This window comes from Danio rerio, chromosome 4 (genome assembly GCF_052040795.2).
Source record: "Danio rerio strain M-AB ecotype USA chromosome 4, GRCz13ab, whole genome shotgun sequence".
Lineage (NCBI taxonomy): Eukaryota > Metazoa > Chordata > Actinopteri > Cypriniformes > Danionidae > Danio > Danio rerio.
In genome coordinates, this window is record NC_141024.2 from 10,032,782 (window position 1) to 10,060,715 (window position 27,934).

Consider the following 27,934-nt stretch of genomic DNA (forward strand, 5'->3'; position numbering starts at 1 on the left):
ATGGGGCTATTGCATCTCTTTGGGAGATCATAACAGGTTTACAAGTGAAGACCGGGGCTATGTCCTTGCAAAACTGCCCAAATTTTCACTACCCGCCTATGTCATTTTTTACACGCAAAAACAAACTCGAAACCGCCCAATCTGGCAACACTCAGTGGGTCTCAGGCCGCACAAGAAGCACTGCATCAAATTCCATTTTTCCCTGCCATCTCTAAAATATGAACATTTATTTTACACCATTATTTTTAATGGAGTTTCTGTGCAAGCCTGCTGCCACTGACGCCGTTATGATTTACATTTTCTTTCATCTCGTTTTATGCTTGAGCAACTAAACGAATGCTTAAGTTTAGTCAACTGATTGTATTTAACTTACATTACGATGTCGATACTGTAAAAGGAACTTTATTAAATTGAAAATATTCACATTAACCTTTCACCGTTTCCTGAAAAACACTGTGCATATCGCCCTTTATTGGAATTTGTATGAGCAAAATATTTTAGATGTTTTGTTTACTTTTTTTTACATCTTGGTGACAAGAGAGAGTAAATTGTTCAACCATGACCTCCTGTTTCACAGGGTTGTTCGGATGAGGCGATGCGCAGGTCAAACTCATTCATCACTCAATAGTCATTCATCACAATGTGTAAAAAAACAGAGATGTTTTTGTGGCAAAATGGTGTTGCGTTCACAAAATGTGTAGTGGTTATCAGAAAATAGCACTTAAAATGGCCATTTCGTCCATTAGGGACGTGTGTATAATCTTGGTAGTCTGTACTGCTTTACAATAACACTACATGAACAATGATGTATTAATATGTAAAGTAAACATTACATTATGAACTAATGATGAGTTAATGAATGCGCTAATCATGAACTAACTATAACTACAACACGAGGTCATCTGTGAATAATGGTTACCTTAAATACTTGCTAGTACATGTTTCTTAATTACTGTATTAATTAGCACATTAGTTTATACTTAATTTAACCATCATGAACTCATGATACTGTATGTTAATGCGTAACTATGTCATGACTTTAGTTGGAGGGGCACATCATCGTTGACCCATTCTTAACTACACATGAACTCCTTATGCACATCCGTCTAGTGCGTTTATACTGAATAACAATCGAAAAGTGGTTAACACCTTAGTTTAGGTCACAACTAATGTCATTATCTACTGCCTTTTTACCTGCCTATTATTAAGATATTAACTGTTCATTAGTAGTTATAAAGTATGATCTTATTCAGCGTCCCTAATCCTACCCTAAACCCAACTACAGTCTTACTAACTATTAATAAACCACTAATTAGTAGTTTACTAAGCTAGTAGTGTTAGTTAATGGTTTGTTAACACTGTGAATTGTGACAGTGTTACTGAAAAGTGTTCTGTCAACATCAACATGAACAGAGGGAGTTAAGGATAAAATGATGATAATGTACCCCTCCAAGTAAAGTCATGACATAATTACATTAACAGTTCATGTTGGTTACATTTAGCTTAAATTTAAATCAATTTAATTAATACATTAATTAGCAACATGAACTAACAAGTATTAAAGGTAGCTGTTTAGCTTACATATTAATACATCATTATGCATGTGCTGTCGTTGTAATCTAAGAATCACAGCTGGGGAATTAGTAGGAGAGTTATTTTGGTCTAGAAAGTCTAAGAAAGTCTTCAAAGTTACAATCTAACATCAAGATTCAAAGGTTGTCTAGTAAATAAACTCAATCATCTTCAGTTTTGGCTAATAATTTGAGCTAAAGATCACAAGTTTAAACCATAAATACGTTTTCTTCATGTTTACCAAAGGTGCCAAACTTAGTGCAGGGCACTGTACATTATATTGATTATGATTCCAGGTCAGTGTTTTTGTGTTATTATTACATATTCATTTATACAGCACCTGTAAACTTGTCAAGGGGGCATTACAATAAAATAGAAACTGCTAAAACCTGCTTAAAAATCGGGTTACTTGTCTGTCATCAAACCCTGAGCTGTGCCTTCTACAGATGTGTGTTTGAGTTTTTGAAGTCTGGAATGAATGTCTTTTAAAATGACAAATGACACTCCTGGGAAACAGATACTAACCTGAACACGCTGAAGCAAAACAATGGTCTTAGAAGAAGGTTTTGGTCATGGCGCAGACCACAGCCCGCTCTTTGTATGGCATGCTATTTTTAAACCCTCAAATTAGCCCATCCCAATCTGATCATGTTACATGAGAAAAGAAATCTGGCTTCAGTAATCGACAGGATTGTAGGTCTGTTGGTAGTTCTGCTGTTGTGTGTATGTCTGATCATCATAGCCGTCGCTGTAGCTGTGTTGGAGAATAGCAGGTGTATTGTGCGTTTGACTTGTGTCCTGCTGGTAAAATTGTGGGTTGTTGTATTGGTCATCATAATTCCCACCGTCATATCTGACGTGTTGATTGTAGCCATCATCAGTTTGAGGGTTATAGGTTTGATCGTCGATTTGCTGATTTTCTAGACTGTACTGCTCTTGATCGGGATCTGCTGCAGGGTTTTCCTCCATGGCGTTTAGTAGATTGCTGGGATGCAGTTCTCTTGTCTTGCGGCCGATGCATTTGAAGGTTTGGACGGCAAAGATAAACTGCATAATCTGAGAATTACAAGACAAATCACTTAGATTGGATGACTGTGTGGTTTTTTGTATATGCACATATACAGTTGAAGACAGAATTATTAGCCCCTCTGTATATTTTTTCCCCAATTTCTGTGTGATATTTTTCAAACAGTGGTTTGCTCACTAGACAATCGAAATAAATATAGTTAAAGAGAGCTAATAATATTGACCATTAAATGTTCTCGAAGAATTAAAAATTGCTTTTATTCTAGCCGAAATGAGACAAATAAGACTTTCTCCAGAAGAAAACATATTATAGGAAATACTGTGAAAAATTCTTTGTTCTGTTAAACATCATTTGACATAAAACATCGCATAAACATAAAACAAAATCACAGGAGGGCTAATAATTTTGACTTCAACTGTATATAAATTAAACTGTGACACCTGAACCAAAGCATTTAATATTTACTAGAACTTCATCTAAGTTAAGCTGTCTCTATATTGTAAAAAAAATGCAATAGTGATAAAGATTAATTTAACTGAATAAATATATATATAAAAAAATCAAGATATTACAGAAATTTACAGAAGTTAAGCAAAGTCAGTAAAAATGCATGGGATGACGACGTGTCTACAAAGAGAAATATACAGCATTAAGCTGAAGATGCATAACTTAAAATGTGTACAAAAGTACAAATGAAATCAAAACTAAAACTAACCATATGATTTTGTTAGCTCACATTGCCAGTTTTGTGGAGAACAATTCATTTGTGTGCGTCATTAAGAAAAATAACTGTTTGCCCTTGTAATCTTTAATTGAAATCTGAAAATGCACTTCTGGTTGGATTTCAGTTCAGTTCTCAGATTACATCGATCAGAGGTATTGGGCATAGCTAACATACTTAGGCACACCCCTTGAACTGTCAGTTTTGACAACAAACAGAAATGGTGAAGAAGCCTCTGCTAGGTTCTAATAACTCTCCTTAAACCCATTTCCTGATTTTTCTGAATGAAATGCTTACTTCACTACATCCAATCAGCTCGCAGTCGAAAAAACAAGCCACGCCCACTACTTTTCATTTAATATTTCGTTTCTCTAGAAGCTGGATCACAATGCGAAGAAAAATGGTCACAGCATCCGGTTCATGTGGACTTTAGGCACATATATATATATATATATATATATATATATATATATATATATATATATACATACACACACACACATTAGGGGTGTGAACCTACACTTTTCTCACAGTTCGGTTTCGATTATTATGCTATCGATTCATACAATTAGATATAATTCGATATAATAATTTGATATTTTACTTAGCAACACAATAATTCTTTTATTAAAATGTATCATTTCTAAATATGTTTAGTTGGCTTCTGATGTCTTTCCTTGTCAGTGAAAGACTGTCCAGCAAACTCACCAGCAGTAAATTGTGCACAGTTATCTGCTTATTAAGTAGTTGGAGCATTTTAATTACTCACGATCTCCTCTCTCGCCATAGAAAGCTCAGTACATAATAACCGGTTATGATTATTTCTGAACCAATACTGAATAGTTTGCATCTGCATCAGTTAAAATCTGAATTATTAGCACGCCTTTGAATTTTTTTTCTTTTTTAAATATTTCCTAAATGATGTTTAACTGATTCAGGAAATCTTCACAGTATGTCTGATATTTTTTCTTCTGGAGAAAGTCTTATTTGTTTATTTTGGCTAGAATAAAAGCATTTAATATTTTTATTTTAAACATTTTAGGGTCAAAATTATAAGCCCCTTTAAGCTATATATTTTTTTCTATAGTCTACAGAAGAAACTATCGTTAACAGTAACTTGCCTAATTTCTCTAACCTGCGTAGTTAACTTAATTAACCCAGTTAAGCCTTTAAATGTCCCTTTAAGCTTTATAGAAATATCTGGAAAAATATCTAGTCAAATAATATTTAATGTCATCATGGCAAAGATAAAATAAATCAGTTTTTAGAGAGGAGTTATTAAACCTATTGTGTTTAGAAATGTGTTGAAAAAATCTGCTCTCTGTTAAACAGAAATTAGTGAAAAAATAAACAGGGGGGCTAATAATTCTGACTACAATTGTATGTGTATATATATATATATATATATATATATATACACAACACTGTTATCCTTAAAGTTATATGAATTGAATTCAAAATACTTAGAATTTACTTAGAAATTACTTGGATTCAATAAATACCAAAGTTTTTGCTCGATTACTTCATTTGTTTAGTTTGTTGTACGATTTGCATGATATTTATTATTCTATTGGAATTTTTAAATCGAATGTGCTTAACAGAGCTTATTCTAGTCTGTTCTCGAATAAATGATGTGCAAGGAAACGTGATTGGCTCTTTGAACGGACATCACTGGTGGATACAGCACGCATTTTCTAATATCTGCTGGTCACTGTGAGTACGATTTCATACTTTTTTTCATACTTTCATACTCTTACATACTTTTTTTATTGAACAAAGTATGTAACAGTTAGCAAGAAAACCATATGTAAGGTTAAGCTGTGTCTAGCGTTTGGTTCACATTTTTGACACATTATAAACTTTAAAAGTATCGGTGGGGGGGGTTCAATCAACCTGCATGTGCTGACAGTGAAGAAACTTATTGTCATACTTTATTTTAGCTGTATTTAATCTGTAACATTCTTTAATTGGCCATATAATGTGTGAAAAGGTCATTGAGTTTTATTATCTCTCTTTACCTGAATCAAAATGAGTGCAACATCCATTCCAAATATTACTATTATATTCATCTCTAGCCAGTTGACAAGAGTTTCCTCACAGCCCTGTTACACACACACACACACACACACACACACACACACACAGGGAAAAACATGTGCAAATTAAAACAACACGGGGAACATTAAGTAAAGGTTGAGATCAAAAAGGCCACATATGTTACCCTTTCAAAAACGTCTGAACCGTTTCCAAAACTGTAGGTCTCTTCCAGGATTACAGGGCAGGTACCATTGAAACAGGAGCAGGGGTAGATGTCGGTCCCCCCCAGGGATGCAATAACAGTGTTATTCCTCCATTCATTTGAGTTTAGTCTACCACAGCACCGGGCCTACAGCAAACAAAAATGCACTTATATCAAATTCCTTTGCTCATTATGAGATGAAACAGTTGTGATTATACAGTTATTATGTAATCAGTAAACGTGGAAATCAATCAGGTACAGAGGTCTGGACGCTGTCTAGAAGTTTCCAGGATGTTTGGATTTCATCTCCTCCATACTGCTTAATGATCTCGTCCACTTTATCCCTCAAAAACTGCTCAATCTGGAAATAGTCAAAAACGTGCGTTAAGCAATTTGTTTAATCATTTTGTCAACCAGTCAATACTTGCAGGATCTTGGAGAATGAGGAATGTCTCGAGGGATCTCTTGTTTTTCTTTACAGTATTATTATAGTTGTGAAGCTGAAATTGCTACAGTTTTTCTTTTATCTTTATTGTAATTTATAATGTTGGAAGCTTTTTTCTGGCATGTGATAAAACATAAATGAAGGTAACTGCAAATTTGATCTGACAATTCTAATTTTTTATGAACTGTGAGTTTATATATTATAATTCAAGGTTTTGTTAGAACAATTGTGAGTATATCTTGCTATTCTGACCAAAAAAGTGAGAAGTTGCAAGAAAATGTGTCTGAATTGTAAGAGAGTCCGTTGAAATTGAGAGAAATTCACAGCTCTGCTTCTTTATAGCACAATCTATAGGTTACTGTATGGATGAGGTGTAATTGAGACTAAATAAATCAGAATTAAAAAGGAGTATCTGAATATTTCAAGATAAACTGATTAAACTGGGAGGAAAAGTTAGAAATTAAGATAAAAATTCTGAACTACGATAAAAAAAAACAAAAAAAAGTACTTTTTTTAGGTATTTGCCTTTTTTATTTCTTTATTTAATGTTGAAAATCTTTGGAATTGTTCCTGGCACAATTTCTTTAAAATAAGCAATTTATATCTCACAATTCTGACTTTTATTGTGAATATTCTATGATAAACTGACTAATCTGGGAGGAAAATCAGAATTATGATATATAAATTCAGAACTGCGATTAAAAAACAAAAAAGAATTTTACCTTTTTTTTAATTGCCTATTTTATTTCTTTATTTAATGTTGAAAATATTTGGCAACTTGTTCCTGACACAATCTTTTTAAAAGAGGCAATTTATATCTCACAATTCAAAATTTTATTCTGAATATTTTATAATAAACTGACTAAACTGGGAGGAAAAATCTGAATTATGAAATATAAAACCAGAACTGCGATTGAAAAAAAAAATTAAATGCCTTTTTTATTTAATCATTTAATGTTGAAAATGTTTGCTGACTTGTTTGTGACACGAATTTTTTAAAAGAGGCGCTATATATCTATACAATTCAGACTTTTATTCAGATTTTTTAAAAATTATTATTATTAATTAAAGTTTGTAAAGGAAAAAGCGGTGCCAGTTTCTGCTATCGGATAATATCGGATTTCTGTGTCTCACAATCATGAGAAAAATTGTGCAAGATGTAATGTCAGAATTTCAAGAAAGCCTATGTATAAACTCACAACTACTAATGATAGTAATTTTCTGGTATTTCAATGCTAGAAACAGTATTTCAATAAAGCTTAAATGAAGTTCAGAAAGCCAGAACTGTGACATCTTAACTCATAATTGTGATGTATAAACCCAAAATTACAACACAACCATCTAAACTCACAATTACAAAAAATAAAGCTGCATTTTTTTTTTAGGAAAAAAAGGTCTGAATTTCGAGATGGTAATTAAAGTGAAATTCTGATTCCACAAAAGCATTCATAGTACTATAATCAAACAAAATAAATTATAAAAGGAATATAAATTAACTTATAAAAATAAATTTGAGAGATGATGCCAACCAACCATTGAAGACTTTGAGAACAACACATATGCTTAAATAGACAAATACACTTCATAAAACTGCAGGTTAACTATGTTTATATATCAAAGCTTATATTTGATTGTAAGGCAATAATGTGCACCCTTTGTAAAGCTGCTTTGAAACAATAACTATTGTGAAAAGCGTTATACAAATAAACTTGAATTGAAATAAATATAAAAAAATGTAATATTTAATAAACACTTGCCGTCTTTCTTCGTATTAATAGCACAAAGGTGATGAAAATCTGACCCAGTATGATGACAATTAAAAGAGACAGATACTAAAAAAAAAAAACAGAGAAGATCAACGTTAACAACAACAACTCAGAAAAGCTTTTGTTATGAATTATGTTATTTTGGACTGCGCTTACAAATATGATGAAGCATCTGCTCTCAAAATAGGCTCCGGCACAACCCAGCAAGGACACACCAACCACGACAAGGCCGATGAAAAAGAGCCCCCCGGCCACCACCTTAACCTCCTGTCCTAAGAGACCAAATGATTCGCTTCATTAAAACCCATACGTCATATTTAAGGACAAAAGTTTGCTTTAAATTGGCTCCGAGCAAATTAGTTTAGGGGTGAAACATGAGACGTCCTGTTTCAAAGTCTGAATCCAATTTTTATTTGCATAGAAAGCATATTAAATGCAAGTATAGTGTCTACTTAAAAGTTTCAAATCATTTTTGCAATGATAATATGTCAAAATGTTAATAAAAAAAGTTCCATCACCATGTAGTGAAACACACACTGCTAATGAATTCTGTAAATGACACCGTATTGAACTGTACTATGCTGTGTATTTTACTGTAGGACAGTTATGCAGTATGTTACTGTATTTTAAAGTAGCGTTGTGAATATGACTGTATATTAAGATAAACATACAATTATGTAAATGCACATACAGCAAGATAAAGGGTGCTCAATTTTTCAACATATTTCTAAACATAATAGTTTTAATAACTCATTTGTAATAACTGATTTATTTTGTCTTTGCCATGATGACAGTAAATAATATTTTACTAGATATTTTTCAAGACACTTCTATACAGCTTAAAGTGACATTTAAAGGCCTATCTTGGTTAATTAGGTTAACTAGGCAGGTTAGGGGGTAATTAGGCAAGTTATTGTATAACGATGGTTTGTTCTGTAGACTATCGAAAAAATATAGCTTAAAGGGGCTAAAAATTTTGACCCTAAAATGGTGTTTAAAAAATAAAAACTGCTTTTATTCTAGCCGAAATAAAACAAATACGACTTTCTCCAGAAGAAAAAAATATTATCAGACATACTGTGAAAATTTCCTTCCTCTGTTAAACATCATTTGGAAAATATTCAAAAAAGAAAGAAAATCAGAGGAGGGTTAATAATTCTGATTGCAAATAGGAATGGTAAACCAGAAAATTCTGACAGTTTTAAAACCTTGACTTTTCCAAACAGCGTTAAACCAGTTATCGTCCTTTGCCTATGTTTCAAAAAAAAAAAAATCCCAGTTCATCACCCATAGACATTTTTAATGGGAGGAAACTTCACGTCCAAATACTTTTTAAAACAAATAATAGGATGTACTTTTGAACAGAAACATAATGATAGTCTACCACAAACAAGAAAACTCACCAGAGCTGAGAACACTTACAAAGCTGTCCTTATCAAATAAAATCCAAGCCGAACAGGCAAAAATGCTGATGCCAAGAATCTGTCAGGAATATTAAATTTGTTACTTGTTTGTACATGTAGCTATGCATGAATTAAGTTGTTTAATTTGACGGGTGCAGAAGTCTATGCCTTTAAATGCTGCGTGCCAGAAAGCACAAGCAAATACTTCAAGGCATTATGAGCTTGATATCAGTGTCCACTGCGTGATTAATAAATTTGACAGCGGTCCAGGAAGTTCCTTGGAACTAATAAAGAAAATATCGCTACATTCCTTGCCAATAACATACAGCTGTATGCTTAATATGTTACATATTTCATCTTACCACAAAGAAGGCATTGACAAGCATAAAGAAGAATTTCAGGATCTGAAGTTTGTCGTCTGTTTTCATCTTGCCTTCACTGCTTCACATATATATATAAAAAAATCTGAAGACTTTAAAAAAAGAAAGACTGTTTAGAAAGTTACAAGGTCGAATGTCTTTACACATAAAAAGAAAATAAAAACTAAATGAAGATTAACTCATCAAAACAACCTGTCTGTTGCTTAAATGCCACTTTGTGAAAAGTGAAGGTTTGAATTACCTGTGTTGCCAGACCAGTTTCTCCTGTTATTTATTCAAATATGGTATGATAACAGTCTGTGGTTGTTTCATTTCATTCATACATTCTCTTCTTCATGTGTGTGTTTTATATGTACATAATGGTTTCCTGGAGACTCTTCTAATGCGTCTCAGGCTTAAAGTTCACTTCCTCATAACAACAGCAATGATTAACTTTAACAATCAGTTGCGTTGTGCTGTACACCAGTAAGTGCCTGGTGTTTTGTGTCTTGATGAGGGGTTTTGACAGCGCTCAGAATGTGAAAAATGATCATCTTGTTTATTTCCTTTCGTTATTGTCGTGCATTGGTTTGTTGGTTTTGATTATTGTTGTTTGGACTGATTGTGGCCCTTAAGAACATTACCCTTGGTTTAACCACAAATAAAACAAAGTAAAATCTATATATGGTATCCAGAATATATCTATTACTAACCCTCTATTTATATATTGGACAGACAGACAGACAGACAGACAGACAGACAGATAGATAGATATGGTGGGGGGAGGACAGACAGACAGACAGACAGACAGACAGACAGACAGACAGACAGACAGACAGACAGACAGACAGACAGACAGACAGACAGATAGATAGATAGATAGATAGATAGATAGATAGATAGATAGATAGATAGATAGATAGATAGATAGATAGATAGATAGATAGATAGATAGATAGATAGATAGATAGATAGATAGATAGATAGATAGATAGAAAGATAGAGATGGGGGGGAGTAGGATGTGATTCTTTCTGAAATGTTGTGTGTATATTACTACACTTTTACTATACTAACCCCATGGTTAACATTTGTTAGAGGGTATTGTGTTTTTATATTTTTACGTTTATATTTTTACATTTGTTTTAATTTATTTTTCTTAATATAGGGATAAAACCATAGTATGCATTCTGATCAGGGGCAGATTTTGTGATTTGGGGGCCCTAAGCAGTTCCAGCCATGGGGCCTAACAGTCCTAAACCGAAACCACACTGAAAAAAAAATATTCAAAGATAATTCCTTGGATTTACTAAATTAATTTAAGTTAAGTGGTTGTAAACAATTTATTTGGGTTGAATTTAAACAAACAAATTTAATTGAACATTACTAAACTTAATTTGTTTGATTAAATTCAACCCTTATAAATTATTAGCTACAATTTTGCAGACATCATATTTTTTAATGCATTGGTTTTATACATTTTTTATTTCTTTATTTTGCTGTTTTTTTATTATATCACTGAATCTCCTTTTTCATGTTTTATCTTAATAAAATCTCTACATCAGAGATGCTCAAACTAGGGCCTTTTTGTGAAAGTTGGCCCATTGTAATCTTTGATTTGGCCCACCCTCATATCTGAGAAGAGAGTGAGAATGCTGGGAAGATTTGAAGCGAATGCTTTTAACAGAGATCGTCATTTTTAATGTAACATAACCTTTTTTGTTTGTTTGTTTGTTTGTTTTATTGCTGAGCTACAAAAAGGTTTTTAAATGTTATTAAATAACATTAAAGTAAATTAAATGCTTCGATTACATGTCTGTTAATTAGATTTTTTAAAATTATAAAAATACAGTCACTTAACAGAAAAGGGACAATGCAGCAGACATCGGCAAGCAAATCAAGGCAAAAACAGGAGCAGCTTGACCAGTAAGTCCATTCTGTTATGAACGAGATTGTTTTTACTATAATAAGTTCATTATTATATTAAAAGATATATAATGCATTAGTTAACATAAATTAATGTTTTCCAGTTATTTTTTTATATTAAATGAAAATTTATGTTTCAGTTATTTTTATATTAAAGAAGGAAATCACCAATGGCAACTTTATTAGAATAAAGTTTTCTACATTTACCCTCGGCCCACCATCCTCAATCAAGTTTGGCTTTTAGCCCTCCATAAGAAAATGTTTGCGCATCCCTGCTATATTTTAAATGATTTGTTTTCTTAAAATGAATTCACAACAACAACAAAAATAATAAATAAAAAATAATAAATTGTTTCTGAAACTGAATCTTTATCTTGACTGGTGGACTGCTCTATGATTAGGTGTGTAAAACAAATCTGTGTAGATGGTATAATTACGTTAAAATCTCATTTATTACACCATCACCATTCAAAATATGATTTACGCTTCTGTAAAAACGTTTCACTTGGTTAAACTTACAAACTCAAGTTCAGCAGCTGCCTTGAAAATGTGAGTCAACTCAACTTGGAGAGATTCTTAAGATGTTGAGTTTTACAATATATTTAACTAAAACTCAACATCTTACATTGAAACAAAGAATCTCTCTAAGTTGTTGCCTCACATTTTCAAGGCAGCTGCTGAACTTGAGTTTGTAAGTTTAACCAATGTGAAACGTTTTACAGTGTGGGCAATTATTGAGGGCCCCCAAATTTCTTGGGGTCCTAAGCGGTTGCTTGCTTCATCTTTCAGATGAGAAGTTAAACCCAGGTCTTGATTCTCTGTGGTCAATAAAAATCCCATGGCACTTCTCGTAAAGAGTAGGGGTGTAACCCTAGTGTCCTGGCCATATTCCCTCCATTGGCCCTTACCCATCATGGCCTGGCCTCCCAATCATCCCCATCCACCGAATTGGCTCTATCACTGTCTCTCCACCAATACCTGGTGTGTGGTGTCCGCACTGGCACTGTGGTCCTGTGGCTGCCGTCGCATCATCAAGTGATGCTGCACACTGGTGGTGGTGTGGAGAGACCCCCCTCATGATTGTGAACCGCTTTTGGTGTAAGATCTATAATATAAATACACATTACATTACATCATTGGTTAGGTCAGTCCCTGATTCTGATGTAATAGCAACGTAATTCCAGAACCACCATACAATTCCATCAAATTTATTAAACATTCAGTACCTTACGAATATTAACAAGTTTTAATTATTTTTTCCATGCTAGTGTGTAGCAAAACACCGTATAACAACTATTTTTAACCACTACAGCACTTTTATATAGTTCAATCAGCATTAATTCCCATAATGGCGATGTACAATTACAATTAGCGTCTGAAATCATCCCACAACCATTGATTGTACTTTTGTGTAAGTGCCGTCGTCATCATTACCACCAGTGTTTCCATCGACCCCCACTTTGACCCTCAAACAGTTAGCCTTTTCAGCAAGAACTGATTATAATCTCTAAAGTTACTCGTTAGAAACAGTATTGTGCTCTCTTCCTTAGAAACCAGAAAACTCCAGAGCGCGTCATCTGCTGGACAAATACCGCATCACTCCCTCACGACGGCTAAATTTCACATTAATTTGTTTAAACTATAAAATTAACTTCATTAACACTGTCCATTTGTGGTCTATTTTTAACAGTTTTGATTGATGTAAACGTGTGTAATTGTAAGAAATCTATTTAATTATTTATACGCTTATTTTTATGTACGTGTGTTTGTTTTGCTTCTTAATTAATGTTTAATTATTTGTACTCTTACTATATTTATCTTCTATCATCCCTGGCATTAAAATGTGTGTTCTATTGTCGCGTACTAGTTATTTAAAGCTTATTAAATAAATACTAATTCACTCATGACAGCTTTCGTTGCTCCAACTCCATTAGTTCTGCCTGAAGTTGTGCTCAATCGGTCATCGCCTACTCGAGTCTCTCCGTTATCGCTTCCGGCTCAAGAACGAATGCTTTTCGTTGTAGTAGCTAGCGAACGAGCACCGGAGGATTTAAAAACACGCACCAGCAGAAAAGATGTCCACCGCTCTCGAGAGTTACATTCACCGTATCCTTTAATACGCATCGTGAACAGCACGGCGGTGATGTTGTTGATCGATACCCCGTGTTTTGTTGTTGATTGTGTGTGTTTGAGCGTGAAATGTCTAACTTTATATATATGGCGCGCCAGCAAGTGAATTAGCTTTTGATGATCATACGTCGTTATAATTCACGTTATAGCATATTAATGTACGCACATACATTTCTTGAGCAAAATAGATCAGTTCAAGATGATTATCGGTTATCTGGATGTGATATTAACTTCATAGATGCCTGTTTTTTGTCAAATATTTGAGTTTTTTTTTCTGGACCAATGAAAACGAGTCTTCAAATGTTTAATTAAGACATATCATATAACTGGAATATTACTATTTACTGTAAATATTACATATTAATGTGTTCACATCTTGCATATCGGGTAGAAATAAGTATATTTGACTGTTTGTATTCATGTTAATCTATATAGATATAATTTATGTATGTAAAACAATCTAGAAAAGTAAAAAAAAAATTTACATTTTGGATATAAGTATATTTGACCGTTTGCATTCATGTTAATCTATAAATACATATAATCTAATTTATAAATGTAAAACAATCTACAAAGGTTTTAATTTCTGAAATATTTCGTAAAAATAAGTATATTTGATTATTTGTATTCATGTTAATCTATATATAGATGTAATCCATATATGTAAAACAATGTAGAAAAGTTTTTATTTCTTAAATTTTGCATAAAATTAAGTATATTTGACCATTTGCATTTATGTTAGTCTACATATAGATGCAATCCATATAAGTAAAACAATCTGAAAAAGTTTTCATTTGTTAAATTTTAGTTAAAAGTAATTATATATGACTCTTTGTATTTGTTAATCTATATATAAATATAATCTATGTAAAACAACCTAGAAACGTTTTAATTTCTTAAAATTGCGGTAAAAATAAGTTTATTTGACTGTTTGAATTTGTTAATCTATAGATATAATACATATATGTAAAACAATCTAGAAAACTTTCTTAATTTTTGGTTTAAAGTAAGCATATTTGACTGTTTTTATTCATGTTAATCTATAAATAAATATAATTTAGAAATGTAAAACAATCTACAAACATTTTCATTTCTTAAATATTTCGTAAAAAATAAGTATATTTGATTGTTCGTATTCATGTTAATCTGTATATAAATATAATCTATATATGTAAAACAATCTACAAAAGTTTTAATTTCTTGACCATGACCATTTGTATTCATGTAGATAGATAGATAGATAGATAGATAGATAGATAGATAGATAGATAGATAGATAGATAGATAGATAGATAGATAGATAGATAGATAATATGAATCAGTCAATGAATAAAATACTTAATAGACATTTTGAACACACATTATGTGTACTATATAAACACAAATCCAGAGAACAAATATACGCAGTGAGTGAACATACTTGCATAGAATGAGCTTGAAATTTCCTTGACTGTGATTTTTTTCAAGGGACTGTTGCTATTGTCACTTCGGATGGCAGAATGATCGTGGTGAGTCTTCCTCGTGTACTTTAAAGGGAGTTATCCACCTTTGTGTTTAATAAAGTGCAAGTCAATGACACTTTGGGAGTGTTTAACTGTATTAGGAAAATCTAAACATTATCACTTGTAACTCACAGCTTCGACACATATTTTTCATTTGTATTTTTGTTTTGTTGAAATGTTTTTTATGTTTAACTGAGGAGAAAAGTCTCCTAGATTGTGAATAGCCTGAGTGTGAATAAATTAATATTAAAATCTGTGTTTTTTGGTGAACTTACCAATTAATCATTGTCTGTGTGCAGAAATGAAGAAGATCGCTTATTGACTTGTGTTGTTTTTAGGGGACGCTAAAAGGCTTTGATCAGGCAATCAACCTCATCCTGGATGAAAGCCACGAGCGGGTCTTCAGCTCTTCACAGGGGGTCGAGCAGGTGGTTCTGGGACTGTATATTGTCAGAGGAGATAATGTGTGAGTTATAAACTCCTTTCTTGTAATTATGTTTATGTTGTACAGAACAGTGCAAGGTTTATGATTTTTTTCTTTTATTTGGTTGACATAAATGGGAAATTATTTTGTGTTTAAGGGCTGTGATCGGTGAGATTGATGAAGAAACCGATTCTGCGCTGGATCTTGGAAACATAAGAGCAGAACCGCTCAATTCTGTGGTGCATTGATGGACAGATAATTTCATTTTGATCCAGTTGAAAACTTTCCCTAGGAAATCTGCAGGCATCTATAAGCAGCAATATTAACTGCTTTTTTAATCTTGAAAAAGACTGAATGCATATTTGTTTTTTGTTTGTTTTGTTTTTTACGGGTGTTGAAATAATAAAACAAAAAGTGATAAATCAAGATTTTTAAATTTTTTAAAAACTTGTATAAAGGGGAAAATATTGGTAAGTATCCATTTTCTGGTTAATTCTCAGTCAGAAACAAAAAAAAGTAATTATTTAACAGTAAAAGTAAGATTAGGTCCATCTCCAAAATGCCTATTTTATCACCCAAAAGTCAAAAGAAATTTCCGTATTACATGAAGAAATTGAAAAGCATTTAAAGACCATTTTGTTTTATTGCATTCATGACGATTTAGCTTATTTCTCACAAAGAAAAGCTCGTTGCAGTATCGTAAAAATGACGAAAAAAGACATTAATATAAGTGTATATTTTTATAAATAATTTGTATCAGTTATTTAAATTTAGTAATTGTATATAATAATGTGCAATATTGTATTAATCATGTATTTAAAAATAAATACACACACACACTTACACACACATATATATATATATATATATATATATATATATATATATATATATATATATATATATATATATATATATATATATATATATATATATATATATATATAATAAATTAAAAATAATATAAAAGATTATATACATTTCTGTTCACATTCAGAGGAATGAATATTTAATTAGGAAAATGTTTCACAATGGGGTTATTTTACAAGTATATATCTATTTAATATGGATAAAATAGTATGATTATATATTGCAAGTATTTTATTAAAAAGTTTATAATTATGAAATATACAAATGATTATATAAGGCTTATATAAATGTCTGTTCACGTTCAGAAGAATTAATATTTAATTAGGAAAATAATTTCACAATGAAGAAAAAATCGTGTTGCCTTTATTATTATCTAGATTTTGCAAATTATGACAAAAATTTAAATACTTAAATTACGTTACAGTTTAAAAACACTTCAATAATAAATATTGTTTAAACCACTATGTGGCAGCAAAGATCACTCTACCCTCCAACTTCATTTAATGATTAAAAAAAAAAAAAAAATATATATATATATATATATATATATATATATATATATATATATATATATATTAATCAATTTTCAATAGTAAAGTCATGATTATAATTAGTAGATTTGATTAAAAACTGAACAAAAGACTGAACTGATACATTAACAATTAAACTCTTACACTCTAACATCCAACAGTCAACTTTATCAAATGAAATGAGTGTACTAACTCAAAATAGACTGAAAGTTAGTTCTACTCATTTGAAAAGAGTTTTGAACTCAGTGTTGAAGGTAATGAGTTAATTAAAGCCTCATTACTTCTACCTTAATGGAGTAAGTTTACACTACTCCTATAGATTAGTTTTTTAACTCAAACTGTTTGAGGAAACCAATTGCTATAAACCATTTGAGTTGCCTTATTGGGTTTTACAGTACTCAGTTGGTTTGAGTTTTCTTAAGTTCACAGTACTCATTAGGATTAGTTTTTGAACTTAAATGGTTTGTTGCAATCGGTTTCCTCAAACGGTTTAAGTTACCTTAACTTTTTGGGTTTTACACTGTTTAATACACCACAAAAATGATAAAGTCCAGACAAAAATCCCATAGTAGAATCTGAACTTTTTTTATTTTCTTGCAATTCATTTGAAAGCTTATAAATATCCTTGGTTATCATCATGTACACTACACAAACGTCTTTTAAGGTTAGTGTTTTATATATCTGTGTGAATATAAACTCAGTCCTGCTCCAGCAGATCCACCTTCCTGCTAAGGTCCAAACAAACGCACCTGGATGCAATTTACACATTCAACCTGAAGGCCTTGATCTTTTAGTTTGGGTGATTTGGATTAGATCTGTTCGTCTTTGCAGCTCCAGGACAGGATTAAAGCAGACCTAGGCGACAATAATACTGCAGCTACTGGTAAGCAAATATGTTTAACGATTTTCCAGATGTGAGCTCAAAGGTCACCGTTGCTCATCAAAGTCATATAAACAATGCAGATTCTTGGTAACAGTACACTGAAAGTGAAATGTTTTTCACAAACAAAAGTCTTGAATGAGGTTGTGTTAGGACATGTGGTGATTTGGGTGGATGAATTCTACTATACGAGATGCAGCTTTGTATTGGTCTTGGCGGCCAATGACCAAAGCTTTCTGCAGGTCAGAACGCTGCTGTGCACTCAGATCTACGCTGCTGTGGTGAATCCTGATCCACGTTTGACCTGCCAATTGGATAAATGGAGTATTAATAGACCGATTGGGCTTAAACACAAACACTACACAAAAATATAGGCTATATAACTATGGTAGAGTAGTTGGTGGTGTATTTTACAACACATTGAATTATTCTACAATTGCATTTATTAATATATAAAATTATATATATATCAATTATGACCTTTTGGTTTTGGAAACAATGTTTTGTGTAGAATCATCCTACATTATGGGAAAGGTAGCAATGATTCAGAATTGAATGATGTTAATAGGTGAAAAAAAAAATTAAAATGCCAAAGAATAAAGTAAAAGTTGAACAATATTTATTATGAATTGCTAGATATAAATGCAGGATGCCAAGAAATAGTCACAATTGTAATATATAAATGCAGTTCAAGAAATAATTGGCAAGATATAAACCTAAAATCACCATAAAATAAGTATCATCAAAAATTAAAGTCAGAAAGACCATTTCTTCCCCTTTTTAGATATTTACAAGTTTAAAATTCACAATTCTGACTTCATTTCAAACAGTTCTGATGCAAAATTGTGAGCTATAAAATTGAAATTGCACAAAATAGTTAAAATGTAAAAATATAAATTCTGAATTGCTATAAACACAGAATGCCAAGAAATAAAGTTGTAATTGTAATATACAAATGTGACCGCAAGAAATAACAATGCAAAAAACTATTGCAAGAATAAACCTAGAATCACCAAAAAATAAGTTTCAATATATAAACTCAAACTTATAAATCATTAAAATTATATATTTTTACCTTTTTAAGTATAATCAACAAGTTTAAAATTCACAGTTGTGACTTCATTTCCTGCAATTCTGATTCACAATTGTGAGCTATAATATCGAAATGTAAATTATAAATTTAAATATAAATTCTGGATTACTAGATATAAACTTAGATTGCCAAGAAATGAAGTCAGAATTGTAATATATAAACTCTATTGCTTAAAAGCTGAATTCCAAGATATAAACCCATAAAATAAAAACAGAATTTCACAATATAAACAGTACCCCCCCCCCCCAAAAAAAGATATATGACCTCAATATAATGACCTTTTTAAATATAATTTAAAAGTCTACAATTATGACTATTTATTTTCATTCTAATAAAATAATTTCTAAATTATGTGGAAAAATGTGTTCAGCATATATAAGTACACCTCTCACAAATCTATCTTTTAAATTCATATTTTAATAGGAAGCTATACAATATTATATTTGTGCATATTAGTTAGATTAGTTAGTACTAATACTGAAGCCAAATCTGGAGCTTATCTAACAAAATAACTCACGATAACGTTAGATGTCTAATGTTGGAGAAAAATATTAAAGACAAATTTTAAAAAGAGGAAAAATCAAGAGAAGCAAAATAGTTAAAATTTTAGTTGAAAGTTTGTAGGTTATAATTATTTTTGCAATATTTGACTTGAATTGTATTATCTTTAAATTTGTGAATATGTTTGCCGATTAAAATATTATTTTAATAAATACATCTTTTTAATAAGTCGGTTTTGTTTAAATGCACCTAAAAACATTGCCTATATTCACTGAGAAATGGAGAAAAATATTCATTTTTAAAATGGAGTGTACTCCATTATGCTGAGCACTGTATATCCATCCCACAATGCACTTTGGCCTCTAGTTGACATGCAATTTAAGAGCCTGAAACAAAATAATTATCAGTCAGGACATTATTTTGTAGGACTGGAGGACAAAGCAATTTTGATCAAAATTTCTTAAAATAAAACTTTAAGTAACTTAAAAGCAGAAATGCTAATAAACTGGTTCTGGTCCTTTTTAATTCACAACAACATTTAATTTCTCAGATGATATCTGCTGGCAATGAGTTCATCAAGTAAACAAGCCATGTGTTAAGGTCACATGACTTTTACTGTAGCCCAGAAAGTGTTTGTTTTTAAAATAGTAGCCAGTATGTTCAGTTTTCCTTCCAAGCACAGCCATGCATCGCTATCATTGAGACTAACCTTTCTGCACCAGCTGTCCCATCTCAACCAGCATCTCTGCTCCAACACTATGGTCGATTTTCTCTCCTGATTTAGTACGTCCTGCTCCTAGTTTGTGCAGCACTTCAGCCAGAGCCAAACCATCAATGTCCAAAACAGCTCCTGTCAATCAAACAGTTCACACATACACACACACACACAATGGCTGCTGCAGAGATAATGGATGTGATGATTGCATATAGATGAATAACAGTGAATATTAATAGCGAGCTCGGTGAGATCTGTGTATAATCCTGCCTGTGCTGTTAGAGTTACATAAAGAAATTAACATATTTGATTTTCAAATGAGAACACAAAATGTAATTACCATCCTTCGGCACCTTAAGCTCTGTCTGATTCGCCGCACGCTTCATATACTCAAAGTAGCGGCTCTCGTCCGAGCACAGGGAACGGGCCACATCTGCAGTCACCCCCTGAGCCTCCAGCATCGCCTGGAACTTATTCAGGGCTTCTCCGTTCTTCAGTTTAACAGCGATTTCATGTTTCCCATTCTCCAGAGTTGAAGAGTGGCCACACATCCACAATAGATGCCCACCTAAATATAACACACTTACTTTTACACTGTAGTAAGTGCTGGATTCCACACAATTCATTCAATGGCAAACAATTTTGGAGAATTTGATGTCTCCCCATTCAGACAGTAAGCCTGAGAGGCGTTTCAAAGATGGCCACTGAACGAAATGACTTGCCTTAAAGAGACTTTGGTGTAGATGGGTCTTTCCCCTTACCTAAATTGGTTACTAGTTCCCTGAGATCATCTGGGCCTCTTCCTTTGAGGCACTCAAGTGCTTCACACACCTCAACTGCATTTCCCACAGTCTGGCCAATGGGAGCGTCCATTCGGCTCAACACGGCCCCTGTTTTTATACCTAACTCGTTCCCGGCAGTGACCTGTTGAGACATGAACTCTCTGTTTTTGGCTGACTTTTTGGTTGATTTGATCGCAAGTAGGGAAATTAGACACATTCCCATTCATGTGACCAGATGGTGTTTTAATCCATCTCATCACACTAAAAAATATCCATAAATTATCAGTTTTCCGTATTTTGGGATTCATGTTTTATTTTTCCCCCCACTTTATTTATGCTTTTGAATTGCATTTTGGGACCTCGATCTTTCTTTCAACAACCTTTAACCTTGTAAAGTTCGGAAAAGTGGCCATTAATAACATTTTTAATAGGTTAAAGTGAAATATTGTGTGGGTTGGTGTTGTATATTACGATACACAAGCCTTGTGATAAACTGCCAGTGCATTTTCTCTTATTTTACTGACTAATTTTTCTATATATCATCTGTTATACATTATATTACTTTATACCTTTATTACTAAAATGTCAATAAAAGTCACTTGTTAAACTGTAGAGTTCTATTGTAAACATCAAAAGTCAACAGAGCAGAGATCAACTTCCCATAATGCAATTCACATCCATAAAGAAATGGAAAACACCTGTGAATCACAACATATGGAAATTAAATTAACAAATATTTTTTTACAGTGAGACGATGTTATTTTTATTTCTCTCTTGAGTAAAAGCCCTCTTACCAGACACTGAGCGAGACTGCGAGCTCTGTCCAGATCTTTATACAGAGCAGCTCTGCCAAACTTCACATCTAACACAAGAGCACTCAGACCTTCAGCTCCTTTCTTGGAGATGATGGAGCCTGAGCAGAGCATGGACAAAAATCATTACCAGAAATAACACGGCTATCACAGTCTGTCCAGAATAATCTTACTTGTGATAAGAGGAAGGCTATCAACAGTGGAAGTGGCGTCTCTGATGGCGTAGAGAACACGATCTGCTGGCACAAGGCTCTCTGTCTGGCCGACAATGCAACAGCCTACATCCTCTAGGATCTGCTTGACCTGGAATTCATTTAAGCAGGATCAATCAAATAATGAATGATGAAAATATATTATATTGGCTGTGTTTATTAGTGTTTTTAAAAAGGACTGTTTTAAAAATGAAGATATTCATTCATTTTCTTTTCGGCTTAGTCCTTTATTTATCAGCGGTCACCACAGTGGAATGAACCAGCAACTTATCCAGCTTATGTTTTATGCAAAAACACCCATACACTCTCACATTAACACACACACTCATACACTACGGCCAATTTAGTTTATTCAATTCACCTATAGCGCATGTCTATAGGTGAATTGTCAGTCTCTTCACAGCAAGAAGGTCGCTTGTTCAAGTCCCAGCTGGAACAGTGTGGAGTTTGCATATTCTCCCCGTATTTGCGTGGGTTTCTTCCGGGTGCTCCGGTTTCCCCCACAAGTCCAAAAACAAGGGCTATAGGTGAATTAGGTCAGCTAAATTGTGCGTTGTGAATGAGTGTGTATGGATGTTTCCCAGGGATGGGCATTCACTGTGTTAAACATATGCTGGATATGTAGGCGGTTCATTCCGCTGTGCCGACCCCTGATTAATAAAGGGACTAAGCCAAAAAAGAAAATAAATGAATGACTAAACACACCTGATCAAGCTAATTGAGTGAGTCCTGCATTTGTTTTTAAATCTACAGGTTGGTATAAACTCTGCAGCCCTACATGAACTGAGTTTTGTCAAGTATTAAAGCAAAAGTAAGTGTTTTGGGAAATACTGTGTATGCCGTATGTCTGATTAAGGTAGAGACGTCATGCTGTGATGAATAAAAAAAAAAAAAAAAAAAAAGCTTTAAAAGCATTAAAGTCAAAAAAGCATTAAAGTCAACAAAAAAATTTAAAATTAATTAATTTTAAAATTAATTTAAAAGAAATTAAATATCATTGCATTAAATAAACATACAGGATTTAGTCTGGGTGGATAAAATCAGCAGATTATGTTAGTAGCCTACTTGCTACTAATGACTTGGTTCATTTTTGCAGTCATATTGAAAGTACTTTGAATTTATAGCAAATAACTGTAATAAATGACTTACATTTTAAACATTTAATATGTAATAATTTAATATGTATTTGGTTGTTATTATTGTAATAGTTATGTCTGTATAAACTGTAATATTTTAATCAGAGAATAACATTTTTGAACTTTCCCAGTGCTGGGTTGCAGTTGGAAGGTTATCCGCTGTCTGTGTAAAACATATGATAGATAAGTTGGCGGTTCATTCCGCTGGGGTGACCCCTGATGAATAAAGGGATTACGCCGAAGGATGAAATTATTTGAACCTTTTTTTTACTAGTCGGATAGTTAGTATACCAAAATTAATCACTTGATATATAGGGCATTTTATCTCTCGTCATTACCTGTTGAACCGACTGATTGACGTTAAACCCAGGGATAGACTCCAGTTTGTCCAGTGTGCCACCTGTATGTGCCAGTCCTCTCCCGCTTATCATGGGCACCTAAAATATTCATTATCCAATAAAACAATATGCACTTATGTCTTAAATAATTCTACCTTAGCTAACGTTATACATTATCTTGGTTGACGGTAAAAACAGTCAGAGAAGAGAATGTTTTGCTTACTTTATGATGCCTGTCAGAATACTCGATTGTGATTGGCTGGGTTTGCTTGTACGTTTGACTGTTGTTGAACGCACAGGTGGTTCACCAACCACCAAATCACCAACGATTAATGATGAAGCGCGATACAACTTTATTATTGAAATAACCTCACCAAAACATATCCGGATCATCGTAATGTTTATAAACACTACTGAATTTAAGCAAAGAGGACGAAGCATCGATGTTTTTGTAAAGTGTCAAACAAAAACGCGACTTCCATTGGTAGAGACGACGCACGGCTACAGGTAAACCAAACAATCAAATTTTTAACGTACATTACCCCAGTACAAAATAACTAATATAAAAGTAATTTATATAAAAACTCGTCTATAATGGTGGTAAATAGTGACCAGCATGATTATATTTTCTTGTAAAGATGCAAAATCCTCGCAAATGTCAAACGCTTTCCACTTAACGTTAAGTTAACGTTAATTAAAATAATGGCGTCCAAAAACGAAGAAATGTTTTAAATGTTTCATGTTTTCTACTACATATGTCATTTAAGTCATAGTTTAGGTCTATGTTATATTGTGCCATACTACAACTCTACTTATCCTGGCTTCCTCATGGGGAATGAGTTTTGGTGGAAAAACAACCCAAAATGTATTGCATTGTATTATTTAAAATGGTTTAAATGTCTGTCTTCTTAAATTACAACACATATTTAAAAAAAAAAAAAAACTAATATTTTAGCACTTTTAAAAAAACAAGTTTTATACAGGTGCTTTTAATTTCACATGAGCAATTCACATAAGTGACAGTTTCACATCTGTCACATGCATAACAAAGCTTTTTCCTCATAAATGCAAAAATTTTAAATTAAAGTAAAAATAATTTTTGTTCTATAGTGAGCCAACTCTTATCCTTTTTGTTAGCAAAATTTATTTGGGGTTTGGCAGTTTAATTCACAGAATTTATGCAAAGTATGTTGTATATTGTAAACTAGCATACTTTTTTCGTCACATCCATAATGCATGTTAATTTTCCATAATTAAAATATAAAAAATGTTAACAGATTGATATTTTTCTGATCCCACAACTCAACAAGTGGTTAGTTGTTTTGGAAAATATAAACTACTAGAAAAAGATATTAGAAAAATCAGGCATTTTGTATTATACAAATTTGTATTATTATGTATTATTGCATATTTTGTATTTCTGCGTTCTATATTGTGATTTCACCAGATGATTTGAATAGCCCTATTTGGAAACAATTTATTAATTTACAAGCGATTGGCATGATTTTGTAGGGAAACAAATCATGCATGAAATGTAATATGCATATATAACAGTAAAAAAAACAGTGCTTTGTGGTTTTCAAGGAATAGTCAAATCGTGTTCAGGTATAGAAATTAGAAAACAAGAAAAGCCGAACTTAAAATAACACTGCAAAGACTTTTCTGTTTAAACAGTTCAATAAAATAGTTTTCTATTAAACATTGTGTCTGAATGCTCTTAGCGCTAAAAAACATGTGGAAATGATAAACCTTTACTCCGTTTAGGGTTAACTCTGCAGTAACTCCACAAATGTTGTTTATTTTGAACTGTGGCTATATAATTTCAATATAATAATATATATATAATCCTAAAATATACAATCCCAAATCAACATTGCAGATCCTGCAATGTGACTATTGCAGATGTGCATATGCAACGATATATTGCGCAGCCCTAATATAAACAGATATTTCAAAATAATGTAAACATATACTTGTTTTGAATTTCTACTACAAACATCACATCCATAATGCTGGAAATGCTCATATATATGAGGGTGAACAGGACTTTGCCTCTACTTGTGCGTTAAAATTGCATAATGCACATCATGGATTATTCTTTAGCACGTCCCATACCTTACAGCCACATGCAGCCAGAGCAGGAGCGAGTGGAAGGCTGACTTTGTCTCCAACCCCACCAGTTGAGTGTTTGTCCAAAACAAGCCATTCATTCGGCCATTTAAACGTATCTCCAGAGTTCATCATCTCTCGTGTCAATGCCAGGGTCTCTTCATCAGTCATGCCTTTCTGCCATATTGCCATTAGCATTGCGCCTATGCAGGTGCAACATAGTTGTATTTGTAAAAATCCACCAAAATTGCTTTCATATTATCTTATCTTTAATGTACACTGGATTTCTAATCATCTTCTTACCGATTTGACTTTTCTGGATGGCTCCTGTTGTGACTCCTTGCACAAAAGTGTGTATTTCTGCCAGACTGAGTTGTCCACCATTTCGTTTCAGCTTTATAAGCTCAGGGAAACTAATTGTGTCATCTTCAGATGACATCTTTACACTGAATTATGGGTTTTTGTTCAATCAAGAGCTGCATGCGTGAGGCATAAAACAGGAACTTTAAAATATTGCATAATAGATTTAACACATGCTGTACAATTGTTGATAAAATTTGTGATCCATTCACTTTAAGGTTACGCAAGATCAATATTTAAAGAATCACTTTTAATATTGTAATAAAAACTAGAAAGTTAGATAATTTAGAAAAGTACAGTATTTAATAGTTATTGAATTATTTCACTGTATTTTGTGCATTTAAATCTAATATCATGAATCAATTTTTGTGTTTCTAGAAATGAATGCAAGTGAGAATGAAGGAGTTGGGACCTCAGCCAATCACCATTCACTACAGCGGTAAGAAATAAATGATCTCCAAAACACTGCAAGCATTTGCAATCAGAATGCCTCAAATAGCTAAAAAAACATTTTCTAAACTCAAGACTAAAAGTGAAAAAACATGACTAAACCTCTAATTAGACAACACCATATGCAAACTATTTTTTCTTAATATTTTTTCCCTCTAACCTTTCAGGATTTTAAGCAATTCTGTTCACTCGGAAATTGTAGAAAAATAACACATGTTGTTTTCTGTGTCTACAATTAGCACAAGACTATTTAATATTCAACTTCAACATCTGGTTGCTGTGATAAAAACAAAAAAAAGTGAAACAAACATTTACTTACTTCAGCTGCAGAGTAAAACCACCTGAATCACTGCACGCTGTCAGAACATGTGCCAGTGACCCAGACGTGCATTCAAAAGAGGCTGGTTAATGTGTCATGAACGTGCCTGCACTGTCAATAGATCTCCATTGGCTTACATCTGCAGATACCTTAGGCAATATCATTAATTACAGCATCGAGTGCCAATAAATTCCAGCAGTCCTTTTAAATAATAATTATATAATATATTATGATGCTTATTTTAAAAACAAAATCCTAAATGAGTATTGTTATATAAATTTAAACAGCTTGATTTTTATTTTTATTTATTTACTGTCAGTATATAGTATATTTTAACATTGTTTTGTTTAATATAACCCATCTGTTAAGCATTTTGTGAGACTTGGGAAAGTTGTCACGTGATGGAATTGTCAGAAGAGCTGTCAGTAGTAACCCAAGGTTTTGAGTCAAAAGTCCAGTTGCACAAATCTTGTTTCCAACCATATGCTAGCAATGGTGGCCTCAAATGGTTTATATATAAATAGTAAACTACTACATTATCACCCATATTTAATATTTGTAAAAGTTAAATAATAAAGAGTTTAGATGCAAAAACCTTTGTGTCGTCTGAAATCTTCTATTTTTTTCCAGCTCCTATGTTTGTTTAGTTATGTCACTTTAAATGCAATTAAAATAACCTATTCATCGCAATAAAAGTGAAATTACTCAACCTACACACAGGAGCCTTAAAAATATGTCATTTTAGAATCCAATTTCAGACAGCAGAGGTTTTTGCATCTGAACTCTGCATGTGCTTTTAAATGCCATTTATTATTAACAGTTGTGCTTGAGCAAAAACATTTTGTGACACTTTTTTAGTTTTGCAGTTTTATGAATTATTAATTTTTGTATTTGTTTAAATTATTGCTGCGATTTCTGTTCAAAATAGTTGGAAAACAGATTTGTGATTGAACATGGATGTATAAAATTTAGCAAAGACTATAGAATACACAAGATGTGTTACTCGTATAGTTTTGAATGGGGAAAAGTGTAACTGTCAATATGGCGAGTAAAGCCCCGCCTTCTAGTACTGGGGCCAATCAGCGATCACTATAGACTGATGATTCTCCAGGGGAGGTACTCAAACCAGACGTGAGTTTCTTCTGATTTTGTGATTCAAACGTTTAGAAATTAAATTAAAGACACAGTTGTTGTTTAATTTTATTGTTGATTCCTGATATAAAGTTTTATCGTAACCTTGGCAAGCAATTTTGGAGTATTTGAGGTTTCCCCATTCAAAAAGAATGCCTGAGCATACTGCCCGAGAGGTGTTTCA

At 32.6% G+C, this 27,934-nt stretch overlaps 4 protein-coding genes across 43 annotated transcripts in view; 2 read left to right on the forward strand and 2 right to left on the reverse strand.

Moving 5' to 3' along the window:
- Nucleotides 1-386: 386 nt before the first annotated feature.
- On the reverse strand, nt 387-13,480 carry si:ch73-139j3.4. 10 transcript variants are annotated; one of them, XR_015942377.1, is made up of 11 exons: nt 13,358-13,445; nt 12,435-12,561; nt 9,536-9,645; nt 9,174-9,252; nt 7,927-8,042; nt 7,762-7,836; nt 5,819-5,920; nt 5,542-5,706; nt 5,339-5,422; nt 1,631-2,628; nt 387-1,037 (listed from the first exon to the last, which is right to left on the reverse strand). XR_015942377.1 is itself a non-coding variant. In XM_087248013.2 (10 exons), exons 3-10 carry the CDS (start codon nt 9,599-9,601, stop codon nt 2,248-2,250), a joined length of 1,068 nt encoding a protein of 355 aa, XP_087104139.2. In that variant the 5' UTR covers nt 9,602-9,645; nt 12,435-12,561; nt 13,358-13,480; the 3' UTR covers nt 387-2,247. The 10 variants fall into 10 exon arrangements, 5 of the variants coding, with proteins under 5 accessions (XP_087104139.2, XP_087104138.2, XP_087104136.2 ...); XR_015942375.1 differs by having other exon boundaries at nt 12,891-13,404; XR_015942376.1 differs by lacking the exon at nt 13,358-13,445 and adding an exon at nt 12,862-13,130.
- Nucleotides 13,372-15,935, forward strand: lsm8 (LSM8 homolog, U6 small nuclear RNA associated). The gene is given in 4 exon segments (NM_001302466.1): nt 13,372-13,562; nt 15,054-15,094; nt 15,427-15,554; nt 15,670-15,935. Coding segments are annotated over 4 exon segments (291 nt in total). The 5' UTR covers nt 13,372-13,531; the 3' UTR covers nt 15,761-15,935.
- Nucleotides 15,936-17,473: 1,538 nt separating this feature from the next.
- tymp (thymidine phosphorylase) lies at nt 17,474-26,670 on the reverse strand. 2 transcript variants are annotated; one of them, XM_087248007.2, is made up of 10 exons: nt 26,620-26,670; nt 25,794-25,966; nt 25,497-25,693; nt 23,382-23,480; nt 21,869-21,998; nt 21,678-21,796; nt 20,863-21,025; nt 20,442-20,669; nt 20,096-20,236; nt 17,474-18,096 (listed from the first exon to the last, which is right to left on the reverse strand). In XM_087248007.2, exons 2-10 carry the CDS (start codon nt 25,927-25,929, stop codon nt 17,942-17,944), a joined length of 1,368 nt encoding a protein of 455 aa, XP_087104133.2. In that variant the 5' UTR covers nt 25,930-25,966; nt 26,620-26,670; the 3' UTR covers nt 17,474-17,941. The 2 variants fall into 2 exon arrangements, with proteins under 2 accessions (XP_087104133.2, XP_087104134.2); XM_087248008.2 differs by lacking the exons at nt 25,497-25,693; nt 25,794-25,966.
- The window catches only part of LOC147844634 (uncharacterized), a 50,153-nt gene continuing 45,838 nt past the window's right edge, over nt 23,620-27,934 (forward strand). For 28 of the 30 annotated variants that reach the window (XR_015942388.1, XR_015942389.1, XR_015942396.1 and 25 more), the window contains exons 1-2: nt 23,633-23,888; nt 26,229-26,289. The gene's annotated coding sequence lies outside the window, so the exon portion shown is untranslated. Of the gene's footprint in view, nt 23,889-26,228; nt 26,290-27,934 lie in introns of all 30 variants that reach the window. The other 2 variants (XR_015942380.1, XM_088649974.1) reach the window with 2 other exon arrangements.

Excerpts from the sequence above, each read along its gene's own strand:
- si:ch73-139j3.4 (XM_087248013.2), bottom strand. The coding sequence starts at position 9,601 with ATGAAAACAGACGACAAACTTCAGATCCTGAAATTCTTCTTTATGCTT. Across the intron at positions 5,707-5,818 it reads TAGACAGCGTCCAGACCTCT|GCCCGGTGCTGTGGTAGACT; the intron begins GTACCTGATTGA and ends TGTTTGCTGTAG. Across the intron at positions 5,423-5,541 it reads GTTCAGACGTTTTTGAAAGG|GGCTGTGAGGAAACTCTTGT; the intron begins GTAACATATGTG and ends TGTGTGTAACAG.
- tymp (XM_087248007.2), bottom strand. The coding sequence starts at position 25,929 with ATGTCATCTGAAGATGACACAATTAGTTTCCCTGAGCTTATAAAGCTG. Across the intron at positions 25,694-25,793 it reads CATCCAGAAAAGTCAAATCG|GCGCAATGCTAATGGCAATA; the intron begins GTAAGAAGATGA and ends GCACCTGCATAG. Across the intron at positions 23,481-25,496 it reads TGGCTGCATGTGGCTGTAAG|GTGCCCATGATAAGCGGGAG; the intron begins GTATGGGACGTG and ends TGAATATTTTAG.